General features: G+C 34.8%; 1 protein-coding gene across 1 annotated transcript; it reads right to left on the reverse strand.

Moving 5' to 3' along the window:
- Positions 1-230: 230 nt before the first annotated feature.
- On the reverse strand, positions 231-13,917 carry LOC148308863 (tubulin beta-1 chain-like). Its single transcript, XM_088260997.1, has 3 exons — positions 13,725-13,917; positions 8,176-8,284; positions 231-2,843 (listed from the first exon to the last, which is right to left on the reverse strand). Exons 1-3 carry the CDS (start codon positions 13,779-13,781, stop codon positions 1,633-1,635), a joined length of 1,377 nt encoding a protein of 458 aa, XP_088117123.1. The 5' UTR covers positions 13,782-13,917; the 3' UTR covers positions 231-1,632.
- Positions 13,918-18,992: the final 5,075 nt, after the last annotated feature.

Raw genomic sequence — 18,992 nt, forward strand, 5'->3', positions numbered from 1 at the left:
CTGAAAAATCTAGTTTTTTTGTTTATTTATGACATTCTTGAATGGAGTGAGCGACATGTCAAATATATATAAAAAAAAAACATTTTCGAATGTGACATCGTGTAAAAATTTCAAAACAAATAGTTTAGGAGATTTAAGATTTCGTATATAATATAATAGTTAAAAATCAATAATTTTTTGTAATTCAATTTTATTTTTAAAAGGATTGTCATTGATTTCTAATTAACACATTTTCAGTAAAATGATTTATTTCAGATAGTTTAAAACATACAAATCACGATAAATGACAATTGATACATAAGTAGATAAAGACATCTTATCATTTTTAAAATACTAAACATAATATGATGATCGTAAAATTAATATTTGGGATCAATCATACATCATTATGTTATATCATTACTATATTTCTATAAATTTTTCACACATCTACTCAGCCTCATAAAATAATCAAATGTCGCACAATATTTTTAAAAAAAGAATGGAAAAAATTGTTCACTTGTCTCTTCTATGTAAAACAGCGGTTCCTAATTAGTTTTACAGCGTGCCAATTTAAGAAAGATGTGAAATTCGCGTAGGTACCCATTGTTGCGGAAACGATAGTAATAATAGTAAAGAGAAATATTTATGTTTTTATTACACACAAAAAAACCTCAATTTCATACCATTTCTGTGAGCCTAAGCAGCTCATTATCAGAAGAAGGTATCAAATTGTGGTATAGTGGGTTCGAACCGAGAAACTCTGTCACTAACCACGGGACCACAACCCGACTCTTGAAATTAGTTTTTTTAAACATTTACTACCTTCAAAATACATATTAAATTATCTTAGTCAAGAAATTGCCACGTGAATCCCTAGATGCAAACTTTGTATGCGTACCTCTAATTGGGAAACACCGCTGTTAAAGAATGTTAATTTTCAGTTCTTTTCTATTTGCAAATAAATTAATACTTTAAAAAGGCAGGAAATCTGTTTTGAAATAAGCAAATAAGGTTGAAATAATAATATAAAGGATTGAACTTTCTTGATTTTAATTTCAAGAAAAGCGAACACCTCTCGACGTCATTAGCTGTTTCGACCGCGAGAGTCAGAACCACAAAACTTGCGACTCATGTTACCGCGGAGTTTACGTCGAGAGTAGGAACTTTTTACGTAGGTATTGGTTTTTACAGAATTGTTACAATATGTTGCCAGTTCATTGAATTGCTATTTCGAAAAGAGAATTTCGCAAATGACAATGATAAATAATACATTGACATGTCGGATTTGTATAAATACAAAAAAAAAACATTTATGGATATATGCGTACCCTACTTTTAAAATCTGCTAGATCCATGTAAGTCGATTTTACAAAAAATGTAAAATTCTCCGGCAAAACTTATGTTCAAAAGAAATGTCTATCATTAGATAAAGTATTATGCAATAGATAATTTTCCCATTTTTTAAGATTTTTTTTCTAGCGGATTTTGAAAATAGGCGACACATATAGATTACGTTAGATCCGATTTAAAATTGTACTCTTAAGTGATAAGAGCACATTTATGAAGAAGCTTCCGTGAATGTGGAATATATTTTCGAAGAGTTTCGTAGAATGTACAAGGGATGGTAAAAAATAACCAATAACTTCAAATTTAGCATTCCCCTTCATCATTTCCTCCTTCAGCTTCCATTTCATCCATCAAGGATCCTGAATCATCGTCCGGAGTAGCCTCCTGGTATTGCTGGTACTCCGAGATGAGATCGTTCATGTTACTCTCAGCCTCCGTAAACTCCAGCACGTCCATCCCTTCCCCGGTATACCAATGCAAGAACGCCTTCCTCCTGAACATGGCGGCGAACTGCTCCGAGATCCGTTTGAAGAGTTCCTGGATCGCGGTGGAGTTGCAAATGAACGTGGCTGACATCTTCAGCCCCCGCGGCGGAATGTCGCAAACGGCGGTCTTCATGTTGTTCGGAATCCACTCGACAAAGTAAGAGGAATTCTTATTCTGAATGTTGATCATCTGTTCGTCGACTTCTTTCATGGACATGTGGCCTCTGAAAATAGCCGCGACTGTGAGGTATCTCCCGTGGCGCGGGTCGCAGGCCGCCATCATGTTCTTGGCGTCGAACATCTGCTGGGTCAATTCTGGTACAGTTAGCGCCCTGTACTGCTGGTCGCTCATGGAAGTCAGCGGCGCGAAGCCGGGCATGAAGAAGTGAAGACGGGGAAACGGGACCATGTTGACAGCGAGCTTCCTCAGATCCGCGTTCAGCTGTCCCGGGAAGCGCAGACATGTGGTGACGCCGGACATCGTAAGAGACACGAGATGGTTCAAATCTTTGTATCCTGGGTTAGGAAGCTTCAACGTTCTGTAGCAGATGTCGTAAAGGGCTTCGTTGTCTATACAGTAGGTCTCGTCTGTGTTTTCGATCAGTTGGTGTATGGATAGCGTCGCGTTGTAAGGTTCTACAACAGTATCAGATACTCTCGGAGATGGCACCACGGAGTACGTGTTCATTATCCTGTCAGGGTACTCTTCTCGTATCTTGCTCATCAATAGCGTCCCCATGCCTGATCCAGTGCCTCCTCCTAAGGAGTGGGTTAGCTGGAAGCCCTGAAGGCAGTCGCAGTTCTCGCATTCCTTCCTCACGACGTCGAGGACAGCATCCACTAGCTCGGCGCCCTCCGTGTAGTGGCCCTTGGCCCAGTTGTTGCCCGCCCCGGAGTGGCCGAAGACGAAGTTGTCTGGGCGGAAGAGCTGGCCATACTCTCCAGACCTGACAGCGTCCATGGTTCCAGGCTCCAGATCCAGTAAGATGGCGCGGGGCACGTACTTCCCTCCATCTGTAGACGTAGCAACTGCAAAAGAATACAATATCTTAAATATTGCTCCAAATTGACATTGGAAAAAGCTGAAATACAATCATTCTTACAATCAAGGTCAATAGCCATGTGATTCAATCGCCAGTCTTTAAAAACCGGGACCTCCAGCATGGTGGCCAAAAGCTCTGACCACTACACAACGGAGGTGGTCAAAATTAATCAAAATTACAATAATCAATCTAGCAAAAAACATGTAACTATTATAGGTTATATCTCTGGCCCTCGTGTTAGGGTTTTTTACCCATGTTTCCTTGAACTCAAAAACCCGAAGTTTTCAAAGATTTTACAAACCCGGGAATATTTCATGTAAACCCGAGGAATTAGTTATTTATCTTAAACAGTAGAATACCTAATATATCTTAATTTGGAACCAAGGTCGGATTTAACCAGGCGGACTCGGTACAGCTCTCAAACAAATAAATAAAAATACAATGAAGAATTGAGATGAAGATATATTGACGACGTCTTAATCAGTAGACTCCTATTTTCCGGGATGGTCGGGAAAAATCATCCCTTTACGCAATATTTAGTTCATCATCAGCCTGTGTCCGTCCACTGTTGAACGTAGGCCTCCCGCATGAGTCTCCATCCTCTTCGATCCTCTGCCTTTAGTTAACAGAATTTTTTTATCTTTTATTTAGTATTTTGAAACTTTTCAAAAAAATATATCAGAATTTCTTATTGCCACGTTAACCGCTATCCCGATTTAGTCCAATTCCAGGCGGAGGACGTGAGTTTTCAAATATTGAGACCAAATTGGCTCTTTTACGAATTGAATTATCTACGACTTCCAGGAATTACCCTAACAGTCTACAACCGTTACACGGTTAGACGAAATTGAGCCTGATAAGATGACAAGCAACTTATTTTGATCTGGACCAAGGGTGACAAACCCGCGGCCCGCGGAGCATTTCACACATTTTCTTTAAGGGTACATAAAACCACAAAAAGAACATTCCATCGTGCGTAGTTCGTATCATATCCCATATATGGAAGTATCTCACTATCGTGACAATTTCTTCTATATACCAATATCCGTGTTAACAAACAATCACGACCGGTGACAAAATTGTTTGATTTGAAGCATTTGGAAAACTGTTTGCGTGAAGCAACAAGATGAATCGTTATCAACAAAACAGTTCTGACAAACAAAATCAGACTTCTCACTAAAGTTTATTTCATTTTGTTTATTTTTTTATTATTATTTTTAATACTGCCCAACTCTTATCTAATAAATATGTTTGTTTCTCATTTTTGTTTTATCTTCTTAAAAAACAATAGATTTACATATTTCTCGTTTGCTTTGAATAATAAAATAAATTTTACAACATTTTGAGTGTGTCCAAATACTTGTTCACAAAATCTGGATTATCTCCAATTACAGGAGTAATTTTCATAATTTTTTGACATCTCATCAAAGATGAAAAAGAATATGGAAGTCTGGACATTTACGGGGCGGACGAATTGTAGAATTGGTGAATGTTACACGTGTGTAAAGTGAACTTAAACCAGCCTATGACGGTCGTCAGCCCCGTAAATGCCCAGACTTCCATATTCTTCTTCATCTTTGATGAGATGTCAAAAATAATATGAAAATAAATTTTGTTATACGGCCCGGTAGGAAACCTCATTTCTAAAATTTGGCCCGGCTGCTGAAAAGGTTGGCCACACATGTTCTGGACAATTTCATCACTTCTGTCGCCAGCTGACTGTCAATTAAAGTAATCGTTATCTGAATAGAATACGGAGTAATTATTCATTAACACCACAACATTGCCTCATTTAGAAAGAGCATGCACTTAGATTAAGTCATTAGATCACTCAGACGAATGTGCGACAAAACGATTTACGAGAAATATTTGAATTTCTTTATTTTTTTAGATGGGAAAAGCATTTATTATTTACCTTGCTTATTTTGTATTTTTTTTTCTTATTTCTTAAGTTAGCTTATATAAACTAATATAAACTATTATACCAAATACACTTAATTGACTACATCTACATACTTATATATTTACATTTCCTTACAGTAAACAAAACATTTATGTTTTATAGATCATCAACCATATTTATACATCAAAAATTAACAAAATGTTTATAGATCATTAACTTGTCCAGGAGTGATTTTTTTTAAATATTGTTTTTCTTTTTATAATTATTATATGATAGTCGATATTTTTAGCAACATATTTTCTTAAATAAAAAAAAAAACATTTATACCAGTAGACATGATTTATCGCAACATTGGCAATTTTGACATAAATCATGTTTTAAACATGTTTTGATATAAATCACGTCATAAATCATGTTTTGTATTGGTCGTATATATACGACCATACCCCTAGAAAGGTTAAGTGGATTTTCATTTCTTGTAACTAAATAAATATGTTTTATTTGAATCTGTGTTGGGAACAAGAGGGATAATCTAGTGTGGGCCAACCAGGAACTTGTCAGCATTTAGCATTGCTGGGAGGAAACCACGTTGCACTCCTCAGGAGAAGCCGGACTGCTGACTGTCGTCTTTTTATGCCCTAGCTTGGTTTATGGTACCAATGTACTTCACTTTTTTTATCATGTATAATAACCATATAAATGTTTGAATGGTGATACATATCGCTCACTTCTTTCAAGAACGTCATAAATCAAAATACTTGATTTTTCAGGAGAACGTTTTTAAAGTTTAAAAATATAATACAATGTATTAAAAATATATATCAAGCCACTTATTGAACTTTTTACTGTGCAACAAATCTTTTTATGTAAAACCTGAAGATTTTTTCTGCATTTGAAAAATATTTAGTATATTTAAAAAAATAATTAAACAATACCTTTTTCTCAAAATGCAAAAACAATACTTTCTGCCCTGTAGATGGTAAATTTTAAGTTAAAAATATGCCTCTTTTGCTGGGATATAGTACATTTTCTGGGCATTCCGAAAACATGCACAACTAAAAATTGACGATTTTTGATTTATGACGTTCTTGTAAGGAGTGAGCGATATAAGCAAAGAATGCAAGACTGAGATATGCATTATTCATTAAATTAGGAAAGGTGTGTTGAGATAATAATAATAATAATAGTAATAGGATGATGATGATAATGATATACAAAAAATAAATGGATTAAAACGTCGTCAATCAGTCTCGAGCCGTCGAGCCTGAAGCAGGGAAAAGGTGAGCTGACAAATGAAAACGCCTTCCTCTTGATCCCATGGGCTGGAGAATGGCCAAGTTGTTGGGCATGACGCTTCCCCATGAGAATGAGTGAACGGTAAAAAAGCAAAGGAAGACCGAGGAAAATTTAGAGTGATCAGCAACTCTAGACAAAGTAAAAAAAAAATACATGATGATTGCCAACTTTCAGTGTGGAGTGGTATATTAAAAAAAATAATGCAATATAAATTTTAGGGGATTCAACACTTCACCTCAAGAATTTTTATCTTAGTAATAAGATAAGTAATTCGATTAGTAATAGTAATTGAATATTAATATTGAATAGTAGTAATTCAAGTACATAACATGGCACCTTACAAGGGCCCAGAGCAGCCGTGTACTAAGCTTTGAGAATAGGTGTTTGCGGAGAATCTTAGGCGTGCGGTGGTTTGACTTTGTGAGGAATGAAGAGATAAGGCGTAGGACGCGGCAAATCTTGGTCACAACTGTCGTCAAGAAAAGGCGATTCAGTTGGCTTGGCCATGTACTCCGCATGCCTCCTGAGAGCCTTAATCAAGCTTGCCTCTTTTACAAGGCATCAGGTTCGCGCCGCCCAGGACAACCACTGCTGACAATTCGTCGGCAGTTCTCGTCAGAACTTCGGGACGCGGATCTGACTTGGGAGGATGCAAGGGAGCTAGCAGCCGACAGAAAAGCCTGGAGACAGTTTGTGGACTCCATATGCTCCACCTAGGGAGCGGATATGGTTAGTATATATATAGTAATTGAAGTAATTCAAGGTAATAAATCAATAAACAAATTTTACCCGGGCCCATAATTTTCATTACACAGCCCTGTTTTTCAACTAACAACTCCTTTCCGACTTGGCCAGATAGCTTCTAACATAGATTAAGGCTAACAAACACCTTTAGTGATGATTCCATTTCGTCTTTGATGAAAGGTTTCACCATAACATCTAAATGGCTGATGGATTTATAGTACACAACACTTCCCCAGGAGATCGCGCATGTTGAAATAACAAACCAAAAATTGTGGCGTCTGAATTACTTGTTTTCTTTTGAAATTCCAACATATGGCCGTCGCGTGGAACCAATTTCGGTTTCAGCTGTTGCCGTACGAAAATAAACATGCATTTTGCTCTAGCAACAGGAAGTAACTTGCATCTAATACAAAAGTGGACGATATGTTATTAATAGATTCAATCTTAATTACATCCATCTTTCTTCTTTGGTCTGTTCCCTCGTCCGTAATCGTGAAAAATAAGAAAAATATTCATTGAAAAACTTACTAACTTATAACCTAATAATCTAATTGTTTGAAAGATAAGTGATTTTTTCACTCTAATGTTTATTCAATACTACCCTGGACTGGTAGCTGAAGCGGAGGGCTGATCACCTTTTCTTCGTGTGTTAACGATCAAGATAACAATGCGTTTATTTAGTGCAGTGCCCTATGCACCACTGGAGTGCGGTACGGTACCATACCATACCAATTATCTTTACCATTTATTTTTTATTTTTTTTATTTACTTTGTTTATTTTTAATATTTTTAATAATTTTCTGTTTATTAAAAAAAAAAGTAAAACGAACTCCCTCTCTAAACACAAGAATCTACTTTATTAGAGAGGTAGAAACGTTATATTTTAAATGTTTTGTATATTTACAACTATTTTGTTTTATTTATTACTCCCACTTATTATTTATTGTTTATATTTATTGGTAATATAATTTATTTTTTTCACAATTATTCTTTTGTGTTTTTGCTTATTTCTCTTTCTTGTATTACCATGTATTTTTAACAATGATTTTTTTTAGCATTTTAATTTCGTCAATTTTTTTATATCTGTAGGAAGATTATTGATGTACTTGGCTCCCAAATATTTTAAGTTCTGTTGGAATTGTTTGGTATTATATTTTGGTATTGTAAAGTCATTTTGGTATCTCGAAGATGAACTTTTCTTGAGATTTAAGTATTTTTCACCCTTAAATAGTTGGCGAAATGCTGTTTTTTTGAAAATGGTTTCTTCTTTTGGGGCTTTGAATATTGAAAATAAAAAATTCCTTGGATAGGTTTTTTACTCACAGACATTATTATAACTTACTTAAAATAATAATTAAATATATAAAAATCATACCGGATGCTTCATTATAGTAGACGTTGATTCTTTCTCTTTGTAAGTCTGAGGTTCCTCTGTATATTCCAGACTTGTCAATTCCATGTTCCTCAGATATTATCTCCCAAAACTGCAAAGAAAAAAAGAAAAAAAATCAAGCTTTTTTAGGGGTTTCATTAGTCGAAACATGTAGGGAACTATGAGGTACTCGTATTAAGCTGGACTGGGGAATCTAGATGCTTACTGTAAATAACCTTACTTAATATTATTTTTTGACATCTCATCAAAGATGAAGAAGAATATGGAAGTCTGGGCATTTACGGGGCTGACGACCGTCATCGGCTGGTTTAAGTGATCACTTTACACACGTGTAACATTCACCAATTCTACCCATTATTGACAACCACACTACTCAAATTCTTGGAAGTTCTATATATATATGAACCAATTTAGAAACCTTGTTCTTGAATCACTAGAACTTCACTAGAGACATCTTTTGGTGAGATGTAAAGAAGCTTTTTACTAAGCAGAAACTCTTTTATTAGAATTTGAGTAGTGTGGTTGTCAATAATGGGTAGAATTGGTGAATGTTACACGTGTGTAAAGTGATCACTTAAACCAGCCTATGACGGTCGTCAGCCCCGTAAATGCCCAGACTTCCATATTCTTCTTCATCTTTGATGAGATGTCAAAAAATAATATGAAAATAACTCCTGTAATTGGAGATAATCCAGAATTTTTGAGAACAAGTATTTGGACACACTCAAAATGTTGTAAACCTTACTTAAAATAGCCAAATGGACAGGCTATAACAGTGTTCCTGTGCGTGTGTGCCGCGGCACACTGGTGTACCGTGGTGATTAGTTGGTGTGCCGCGGAAAAAATCTAGTTTTATGAAGATAACATCCTTATAAACAATTGCTCCAAATGTTGCCGCCTGTGCTCAGTTAAACAGGCTCACATATCGCATTAAACAAAATAAAAAAGAATAAATCGTGGGTATACTGGCAAAAAACGATAACCCTAAAATCCCTTTATTAGCTTTTATTAGCCTGAAAAAAGGGATTTTAGAGTTATCGTTTAGCTGAAATTTTTCTGATATTTTTTATGAACGTTTATTAGCCTGAAATTAAACTAAAAGCTGAATTTACTTGTAAAACCACATAAATATGACACATTGTCCGCCTCCGTAGTGTAATCATCAGCACGCTCGGCTACCGTTCTGGAGGTCCCGGGTTCGATTCCCAAGGGGGGTAAAATAAATGTAAGTGATTTTTTCACTGTCATATTTATTCAATATTACCATGGACTGGTACCTGAATCGGAGGGCTGATCACCTTTCCTTCATGTGTAAACGATCAAGATAACACTGCGTTTATATGACGCAGTGCCATTGGGGTGCGGATAAGGGTTTTATTATTATTATTAGTGTATTTTACCAGTCTAAAGAGCAATGAAAACATTATGACATTCATCATTCATATCATAAAGTAAAATTGCATATTTTCGAGTTAACGTTTTTTTGCCAGTACACCCACGAAATATTACCACAAAGTAATTCTCGAATTGTTTTAAAAAAAACCTTTTATAAAAATAACACTGTATCGTGATTTTATAAGTTATTATTTTAAGTTTTACGGTTATTTTTTGAGTTTTTTAAGCGCTTTTAAAAGTAACCCCACAGATAATGCATTTTAAATAGGATTCTTTCAGCCTGTACGAAAGAGTTAGGTTCCTGACGATGCCAATTACACGAGCAATTGATCTCACAATGGTTTAATGGTTGCTGGGCTTTCTGAATAGGATCTGTGGTCTCCGTGTTGGTGATTATCTTCAAATTACGGAGTCAGACTGTGTGCATGCCAGCCAACAGTCAGTTAGCTGAGAAAGGGATACTATCCTGTTTTTATTATAATTTATATTGATATTAATAATAGCAGCAGACAGCAGCATAATTCCTTCTCTGTCTAAGCGGCCAGACTACGAATTACTTCTCCTTGTAAAAACATGCACCTTCTCTAATAACTTTTAAGAAACGTCTGAGACATTACTATCATTAGAATCCTAACTGTCCATCAAACCTCATCCTTTAGTTTTTCCCTCTACCTCTTTCCCTAAACTCCCTTTTTCCTTTGCCCTCCCTATTATCATTAATTTGTAATTTATGTTTTTTTTAATGTTCAAGTACTATCTACCCTCTGATTGCAAACAGCTATAAATGGTATCAAACGTTTTGATCAATATCACTAGTCTGTTTTTGGTTGGCTGGAAGATATTGCTTTTTAGCAATAAGCCCGCCAATGTACTTATTTATTTTCTGTACATGATGCTTAAATAAATAAATAAGATGTAACAGACCCCCTGGAAGACCACCCAAACGATGGTCTTCCAATGGTTTTCCATGTCCCAGGAGTGGACTCGAGAATAACAGGACAGTCCTAACTAGAGAAGAAGATGTTAATAATAACTAGCTGCACCCTGCCACGCGTTGCTGTGAATCTTCTCCTTCTTCTTACCATCATCCGCACACAATGGTGCATAGGGCACTGCGTCATATTGAAGCAGTGTTATCTCGATCGTTACTTAGATGAAGGCAAGGTGATCACTCCTGCGCATCAGGGACCAGGTCAGATCCCCCCTGGAATTCGAACTCAGGGTCTCCAGAACAAAAGCTTAACGTGCTAACCATTACACCGCGGGAGCGGGTTTCAATTCACATTTGAATAACTCGTTTGAAATATTTTCGCGAAATATATTGAATCGTAAATGATGTGTATTGATTTTTTGTAGTATTTTTTGTCACAGTTTGATGTGGTTTGAGGTTCGATGTAACGTGTTACGTTCAAACTGTAGCACGGAAGGGGTTAATGAAACCAGACGGTGATTAGCTATTGGATACCTCTCAGGGATACATAACCGTTTGGCCACGTGCCGTTTTTACTTATAATTTCATGAAATATGTCCGTAAAATATATTACTTTTTATTTTAAAAAAAGGGGGAAATATTTGTGTTTTTACTATTTACAAAAATACTTCAATTTCATACTATTTTTGTGAGCCTAGGCGGCTCATTATTAGAAATAGGTAGGGCTTTTTTCCACGTAACGCGGTGGAATAACGTTCCGGCACGTTAATCACAGATAAACTTTAAAAAAATTAAAATCGATTTTACGAAACAATGTTTGCGCTTACGTAATTACAATCTATATTTATATAATTCGTCAAAATGGTAAAATATGGTATTGCAATGAGTATTTAAATGATATTTGGATATGTATTTTTTTAGTAAAAAGCTTGACACGAAGTGAGTTCGGTGACCTTTTTGTTTAAAAAAAACTAGAAATAGGCATAAAAATGAGTGGGTTCGAACCTATAAACTCTGACTCAAGAGTCCGCGACACTAACCACGGAACCATAGCTTAAAGACCGAGGAAGATTAGCAGCGTTTATTTAATTAATTATTTATTTATATAAAAAATAATATAAAACCCTTATCCGCACCCCAATGGTGCATAGGGCACTGCTTTATATAAACGCAGTGTTATCTTGATCGTCTACACATGAAGGAAAGGTGATCAGCCCCCCGCTTCAGGACCAGTCCAGGATAATATTGAATAAATATTACAGTGAAAAAAATCACTTATATTTATTTGACCCCCCTGGGAATCGAACCCGGGACCTCCAGAACGGTAGCCGAGCGTGCTGACCATTACACTACGGAGGCGAACAAATTACATATATTTAGTTCAACATATTACATACATAATTCACACATATAATATTCCCGACGAGTAATTTCCATTACTCATTTTGGGATATAGGATTAAGGTTAACAAGACTGGTTTGGAATACCGAAAGCAGCATCCCTCGTTAGGCTGGTCCAGGATCGTGAGGAATTTGAGGAGATGGTCGCCAACCTCCGATAGGAGTGGTGTGAGAAGAAGAAGAAGATAAATTGTTAGGAAAATGGTTGCGAATACCTTATGTACAGTCACTGCACATAAGTACAGTATCAGATATCGAATTTCCCTGTTGTCTGGTTTCTGGCCGATGTTGTGGACGGATAATATGGATATTTTACAATATTTACACAACATACAAGTATATCAATATAACGCCGCCTCCGTAGTGTAATTAATGGTCAGCACGCTCGGCTACCGTTCTTGAGGTCCCGGGTTCGATTCCCAAGGGGGGTAAAATAAATATAAGTGATTTTTTCACTGTCATATTTATTCAATATTATCCTGGACTGGTACCTGAAGCGGAGGGCTGATCATCTTTCCTTCATGTGTAAACGATCAAGATAACACTGCAAGATAACACAGTGCCCTATGCACCATTGGGGTGCGGATAAGGGTTTTTATTTTATTATTATATCAATATCCATATTACAGTCTGTTCACAGTTATTTTACCTCTAGTTTTATTCTAATTATTTATTTGGCAGTATAAATAATTTAAAAAAAAAACTATAGGTAAAATAACTATGAATAGACTCTAGTTCTCAACAGTACACTCAAATATTTTTTAAACTTTTTTAAAGTACAAGTGGCTCTGAAATGTGCAACACCACTTATCATGGTCCGCTCACTCCTTTCAAGAACGTCATAAATCAAAAATCGTAAATTTTCAGTTGTGCATGTTTTGTTATTTTACATATTTGGATACACTCAAAATGTTGTGTATTAAACTTGTAATTGTACCATATCGCTCACTCCTTTCAAGAACGTCATATATCAAAAAACTTGATTTTTCAGGAGATCATTTTTAAAGTTTAAAAATATAATGAAATGTATTAAAAATAAATATCAAGCCACTTATTGAACTTTTTACTGTGCAACAGATCTTTTTAGGTAAAACCTGAAGGTTTTTCCTCCATTTAAAAAATATTTAGTGTATTTAAAAAAAATTAACACTACCTTTTCTTCAACATGCATATACAACACTTTCTGCCCTGTAGTGGGTAAATATTAATTTAAAAATATGCCGCTTTTTCTGGAATATAATAGTACATTTTCTGGGCATTCTGAAAACATGCACAACTGAAAATTGACGATTTTTTTATATATCGTAGTCGTACAGGAGAAAGTGACCAACTAACAAAACGTAAAATGTTCAGGAGGGCCATTTAAGTCACTTTTGCTTGGCAACAAAATAAATACAAATGCATTTAGTCATTTTTAAGAAGTCAATATATTATACTTCCAAGTTTAAAATCCCTTGAGATTTTTTCAGGGCAATATTAAGCTAGTAAGATATCAAATAGTAAATGATTACGTTTTTGTAAAAAATGCACTAGGTCACTTTCTCCTGTATGACTACGATATAACGTTGTTGAAAGGGGTGAGCGAAATAATGTATGTAATGATCTTTCACGCCTTTTCAATTTATGGATTAATGAAAATTATTTTAAATTTAATAATATTATTTACAATCAAACTGAGGGTTTGGACAGAAACTGAACGTAAATTAAATTCATAATTAAATGTAATAAATCAGTTTCATAATAAAATTCAGTTTACATTAGAAATAGAAACAAATAAATACAAAATAAAATATATAATCAATTACCTTGGCTCCAATTTGATTCCCGCACTGTCCGGCTTGCAGGTGAACTATTTCCCTCATTTTTAATTATAATTATTACTTATATAAATAATTACAATACAATAAACAATATGGTTCCTTAAATTCGCGTTTTAATAAAACGATTCAAGGATACAAGGCGAGTCTGTATCCACGACCCGAGGACCAAGAGCGAAATGACGGGTTGGTACTGTATTTTCTTGGGAGTGCGTTTATTTGTGGCAATACCACGAAAGTCGTGTTTATCAATACGAGTTTCTCAGGAATAAATGCACTTTTAATTTTCAATTAGACTGTCCGAAGTTATGCTTGATAATGTATATGATTTTTCATCGTATGACTGTAACCATGTGGTTACAGTCATACGATGAAAGAATAAGAATTTTTCTTTTTTCATTTTTCATTTTTTTCAGACGAATAGTTACATTTTTAATTTAAGATTTACTCGGTAAATACCACTATTTATTTAAATATATTGTGACATAATAACCTCTACAATGAAGTAAGAGAGCAAGCAAATAGGCCTCTGCTGTTGCTGGATGCTTAAAAAATTTTGTATGGAGAAACAAATACATGCTGAAAGAGAGTAAGGTGAGGATCTATAAAACATATCTTGACATACGGCACGGAAACAAGAGCCGACATCGCGAGAACAAAAAGCCTTCTTAGGACATCCGAAATGAAGACTCTACGATCCATTGCAGGCCTAACACTTCGCGACAGAGTAAGAAACTCAGATATAAGAAAAATCTGCGATGTTGAAGATGTTGTGCGATGGGGAAGAGAAAGAAGACGTTTCTGGAGAGATCATGTGAGAAGAGCGAGTTCGGATCGAGTGGTGAGGGTGGCAGCGGACAGCAGCATAGGCGGGATCAGACCCCCAGGAAGACCACCTAAACGATGGAAGGATAGCTGGTCTTCCACCTCCCAGGAGCGACCCGAGAATGACAGGACCTAGTCCTAAAAGAAGAAGAAGAAGAAGAAGAAGTGACATTTAAAATAATCAATACGAAAAGTCATAAACTGCAACATTTGGAAACAACAGTAATTAAAAAAAAATTATTGAATTTAAAATTATGTTACAAAATACATATTTCATTTCATATTTTATAACTTACTTGTAATGTCTACTAGACTTTACAATTTAGTCATAATAAAATATTTATAGTGATTTTAAATTTTCATTTTAATTATAAAATATATAACATATTAAATCATGGTACATTTACTGCGCACAGGCCTTATTGCTTCCAATACAAGGTTCTAAATATTAAAACATATATACTTTTTTCAATAACATAACAATTGATTGTTTTTTGTAAGAATGCAAGCAATTCAAAAAAATGTCCTCGGTGAATATTATATACAATACACGTTTTTTCTTGCGTTCAGGGCTAAATTAGGTGTGAAGGGAATATTAGTAAATATTATTAAATAGGTTGTAAAGGTATTGTTTCAAATTATAGAATATTCAAGGTAATTATTGGGACCCATCGCATTTATATTTAATAACTTCTCTCTCGTACATACGTTTATTTTACCTTGTCTGTACAAGGTAAAATAATATATTTGAAGCCAAAGTAGGGTGGAGTTTTTTTGGTTATTTTTTTTATTAACATAAATTGTATTCATTAATTTAAATCACAATTCAAAAAACAAATTGCAGCGACCATGTATGTCTTATCGGCGGAGTTCTTTTTGAATACTTTTTATTGTTTTTAACCATTTTAACCTAATATACACACAAAAAAGAGAGAAAAGTTAAGAACATAAACATTTTACAATTTTCATAAAATTAACTGTTGATCATTCACCCATTCCTTTATGTTGCCTTTGTTCCATATTTTATTTTGACCTCTAACCTCTGTCGGCAACAAATTAAAAATGTTCGGAACGATATATTGCAGTGTTCGACTCCCATATTTATTGTTAATTCTAGTAGAACTGATTATGGGGCAGGTACTCGCGGAAATTCACCACAGAAGCTCTAAAGCTTAGCAAAAAACAAATAAGAACCTTGACAGGACACTGCAGACTGAGGAAACACATGACAAAATTGGATTACATGACTCCCCAGTATGCAGATTTTGTATGGAGGATAAAGAAACACCAATCCACATTCTCCATAATTGAGACGCACTCGCAAACGAAGTCACATCCTTGAAGGACCTCAACTGGACTCCGAGAAGGTGAAGCTTCTACCACCAAGACAGGTCGTGAGCTACATGGCTTATGTAGGTCTTGAGAGTGAGCTGGGATACAGAGGGAGGTCAATATACCTAATATGATCGCAGTGACATAAGGGATGCAAGATCCCTTGACCTCATAAAAAAATGGTAGAGTATCTTGTATAGTTATATGTCTCAAAACTATATAAGTTTATGTTATTTAGTAAATGGTATGTCTCAACAGAACAGGATATTTGCGGAGGTCCTCACCAAAAAGTTACATTTCCAATATTGCACAAAAAATCCTTTAAATGCAAATCCGTTCTGTTTACTGTATTCTATCAAAATCTTAATTAAAGTTGCGACAAAACGTGACCAATCCTGTGTTAAACCAATATGAAATCATTAAATCGCACCAAAACGTAACAATTTCACAAGCTAGAATTCCTGATTACATGAAATCATTTGTAAAGGAAATGTAACGTTTTGGTGAGGACCACCACAATTATTGTACTAACGGAAAAGGTTAAAAAGATGTGAAGTGGGTCAATATGACAAATCTCATTTACCTGTCAGAATCCATCTGCAAAGTTATTCTTATGTTAAACCAAAATGTAATAATTAAATAGCACCAAAATGTAAAAGATAGAATTCCTGATTACTTAAAATCATTTGTTAAGGAAATGTAACGTTTCGGTGAGGACCTACACAGTTTTCATCAGCAAACTTTTGTGTTTATATATGCACGTATAATGTTTTTTGTCTGCCTCCGTGGTGAGCACGCTCGGCTACCGTTCTGGAGGTCCCGGGTTCGATTCCCAAGGGGGGTAAAATAAAATATAAGTGATTTTTTCACTGTAATATTTATTCAATATTACCATGGACTGGTACCTGAAGCGGAGGGCTGATCACCTTTCCTTCATGTGTAAACAATCAAGATAACACTGCGTTTATATGACACAGTGCCCTATGCACCATTGGGGTGCGGATAAGGGTTTTATTATTATTATTATAATGTTTTTTTAGTTATTTATAGTAGCACTCCGTCAATATGCGCCCTCGCCTAGTTCTGAAGCCGCCCCTGTCCGCGTGATTCACTGAAGCCTGTAAACTGCGAAAATGTGTCCGTCTACATTTAAATTAAACAAAACGTAAATGAAAAAATGACCCTCTGAAATATAATCAAACATAAGGATATTTAACCCTTACCAATCCTATGTCGAGTTTGACTTGACATCGTATTTATTCAGCCAACTCCGTTTGGCTCGACATTATGTGGCCCAATTTCTATGTAAAATAAAATAAAAGTTTTAAAATTTGATACACATTCTACAATTTTCCTCTTCTTCTTGGTGTAGGCCTTGTGACCTGTTTGTAAGAGGGATTAGCCTCCTGCGATGTGGATTCCCAGCTGTCAATCCATCTCTTTGGTGGTCTGCCCGGGAGTTGTCTGCCTTGGGGTTGGTCGTGCAGTGCAATGTGGAGTCTGGATGGTTTCATTATACTCACAAATTGCTATACAAAACTAATGGAAGATCCCTTTTTAAATACATTTTTTTTATATCAGTTAAAAATATAATCAAGGAAATAAGGACAGCCACGGGTACGAGCACTTCCTTCTGATCCTTATCTTCACCAGATGGTGCATAGAGCACTGCATCATATCGACGTAGTGTTATCTTTATTGTTAATTACATGAGGGCAAGGTGATCAGTCTTGCGCTTCAAGTAGCAGTGCAGGGTGATATAAAACACGTATGAGAGCGAAAATCATTTATTTTTATTATGCTCCCCTGGGAACCGAACCTGGGATTTCCAGCACGATAGCCATACGGACTGCCGTTTACCAACTTTCACGGTCCGACCGATTGCTTTTTTTAACACATGCACATTGCTTTGTTGTCTGCAAAGGCAGTGCCATCTGGTGAACGTAATAGCAACTAAACGTTGCTCATGGCGGGCAGCGTGCTTCTTGACAGCTGCCTGTGATTGTGAAGTGATTAGCATTTTCAATATTTTCGATTGCATTTGTGTTCCATAGACTTTTAATATTTTCATTACTTCGCAATAAATAAATAAATACATTAGAAATATGGATGTGCTGTCTTATTCCTTTCTTTTTTATTTAACCAGATTGAACCACATCCAAGCGTGGCCAGATACAAATAGTATCTGAAATTTTGTTGGCGAAAGTGTTCCTCCTTTGGACGGGTTGATAAATTCTGTTAGGCATTATTTTATACATTCCCAAACCCGCTGATTCTCTGAGTGAGTCAAAAGAAGCAATTTCTATCCAGAATAACCAAGAAAATAACAAACCACGACAAGTGAGCCGGGAGTCGGGAGTCGGCGACATTATTTCGTTTTTTCCTGTTTCCCGGGACGGTCATTAGTCCTACTCCAGAAATATGTAGGGATCGCAATCCGACTGTCCGGGTTCCAGGGGAATTAAAATCCGGATTTATGTCATTTTCAATGCAAGAATAGTTATAGAAAAATTCATGGGTTGAAGAGTTAGTTTAAAAAATTGTTTTTCTTCAAAATATTTATATATATATATATATATATATATATATATATATATATATATATATATATATATATATATATATATATATATATATATATATATATATATATATATATATATATATATATATATATATATATATATATATATATACATACATACATATATATATATACATATATATATATATATATATATATATATATATATATATATATATATATATATATATATATATATATATATATATATATATATATATATATATATAAATATCTTTATATATATATATATATATATATATATATATATATATATATATATATATATATATATATATATATATATATATATATATATATTGTTTTAAAAAGAAAAGACCTATAAAGGTAAGGAGTTCATACATGTTAAAAAATACTATTTTAATATATACTCAAATTTAAATATTTATTCTTTTTTTAAATGTTTCGCACGCAGCCGATCGCTTACTGAATCATCCAGTTTGCGAGTTCCCCCTTAATTTTATGGAATGGTATACTAAAATAACACTTACATA

This window comes from Brachycentrus maculatus, unplaced genomic scaffold (assembly GCF_059751285.1).
Source record: "Brachycentrus maculatus isolate JH-2025_06_01 unplaced genomic scaffold, ASM5975128v1 h1tg000145l, whole genome shotgun sequence".
Taxonomy (NCBI): domain Eukaryota; kingdom Metazoa; phylum Arthropoda; class Insecta; order Trichoptera; family Brachycentridae; genus Brachycentrus; species Brachycentrus maculatus.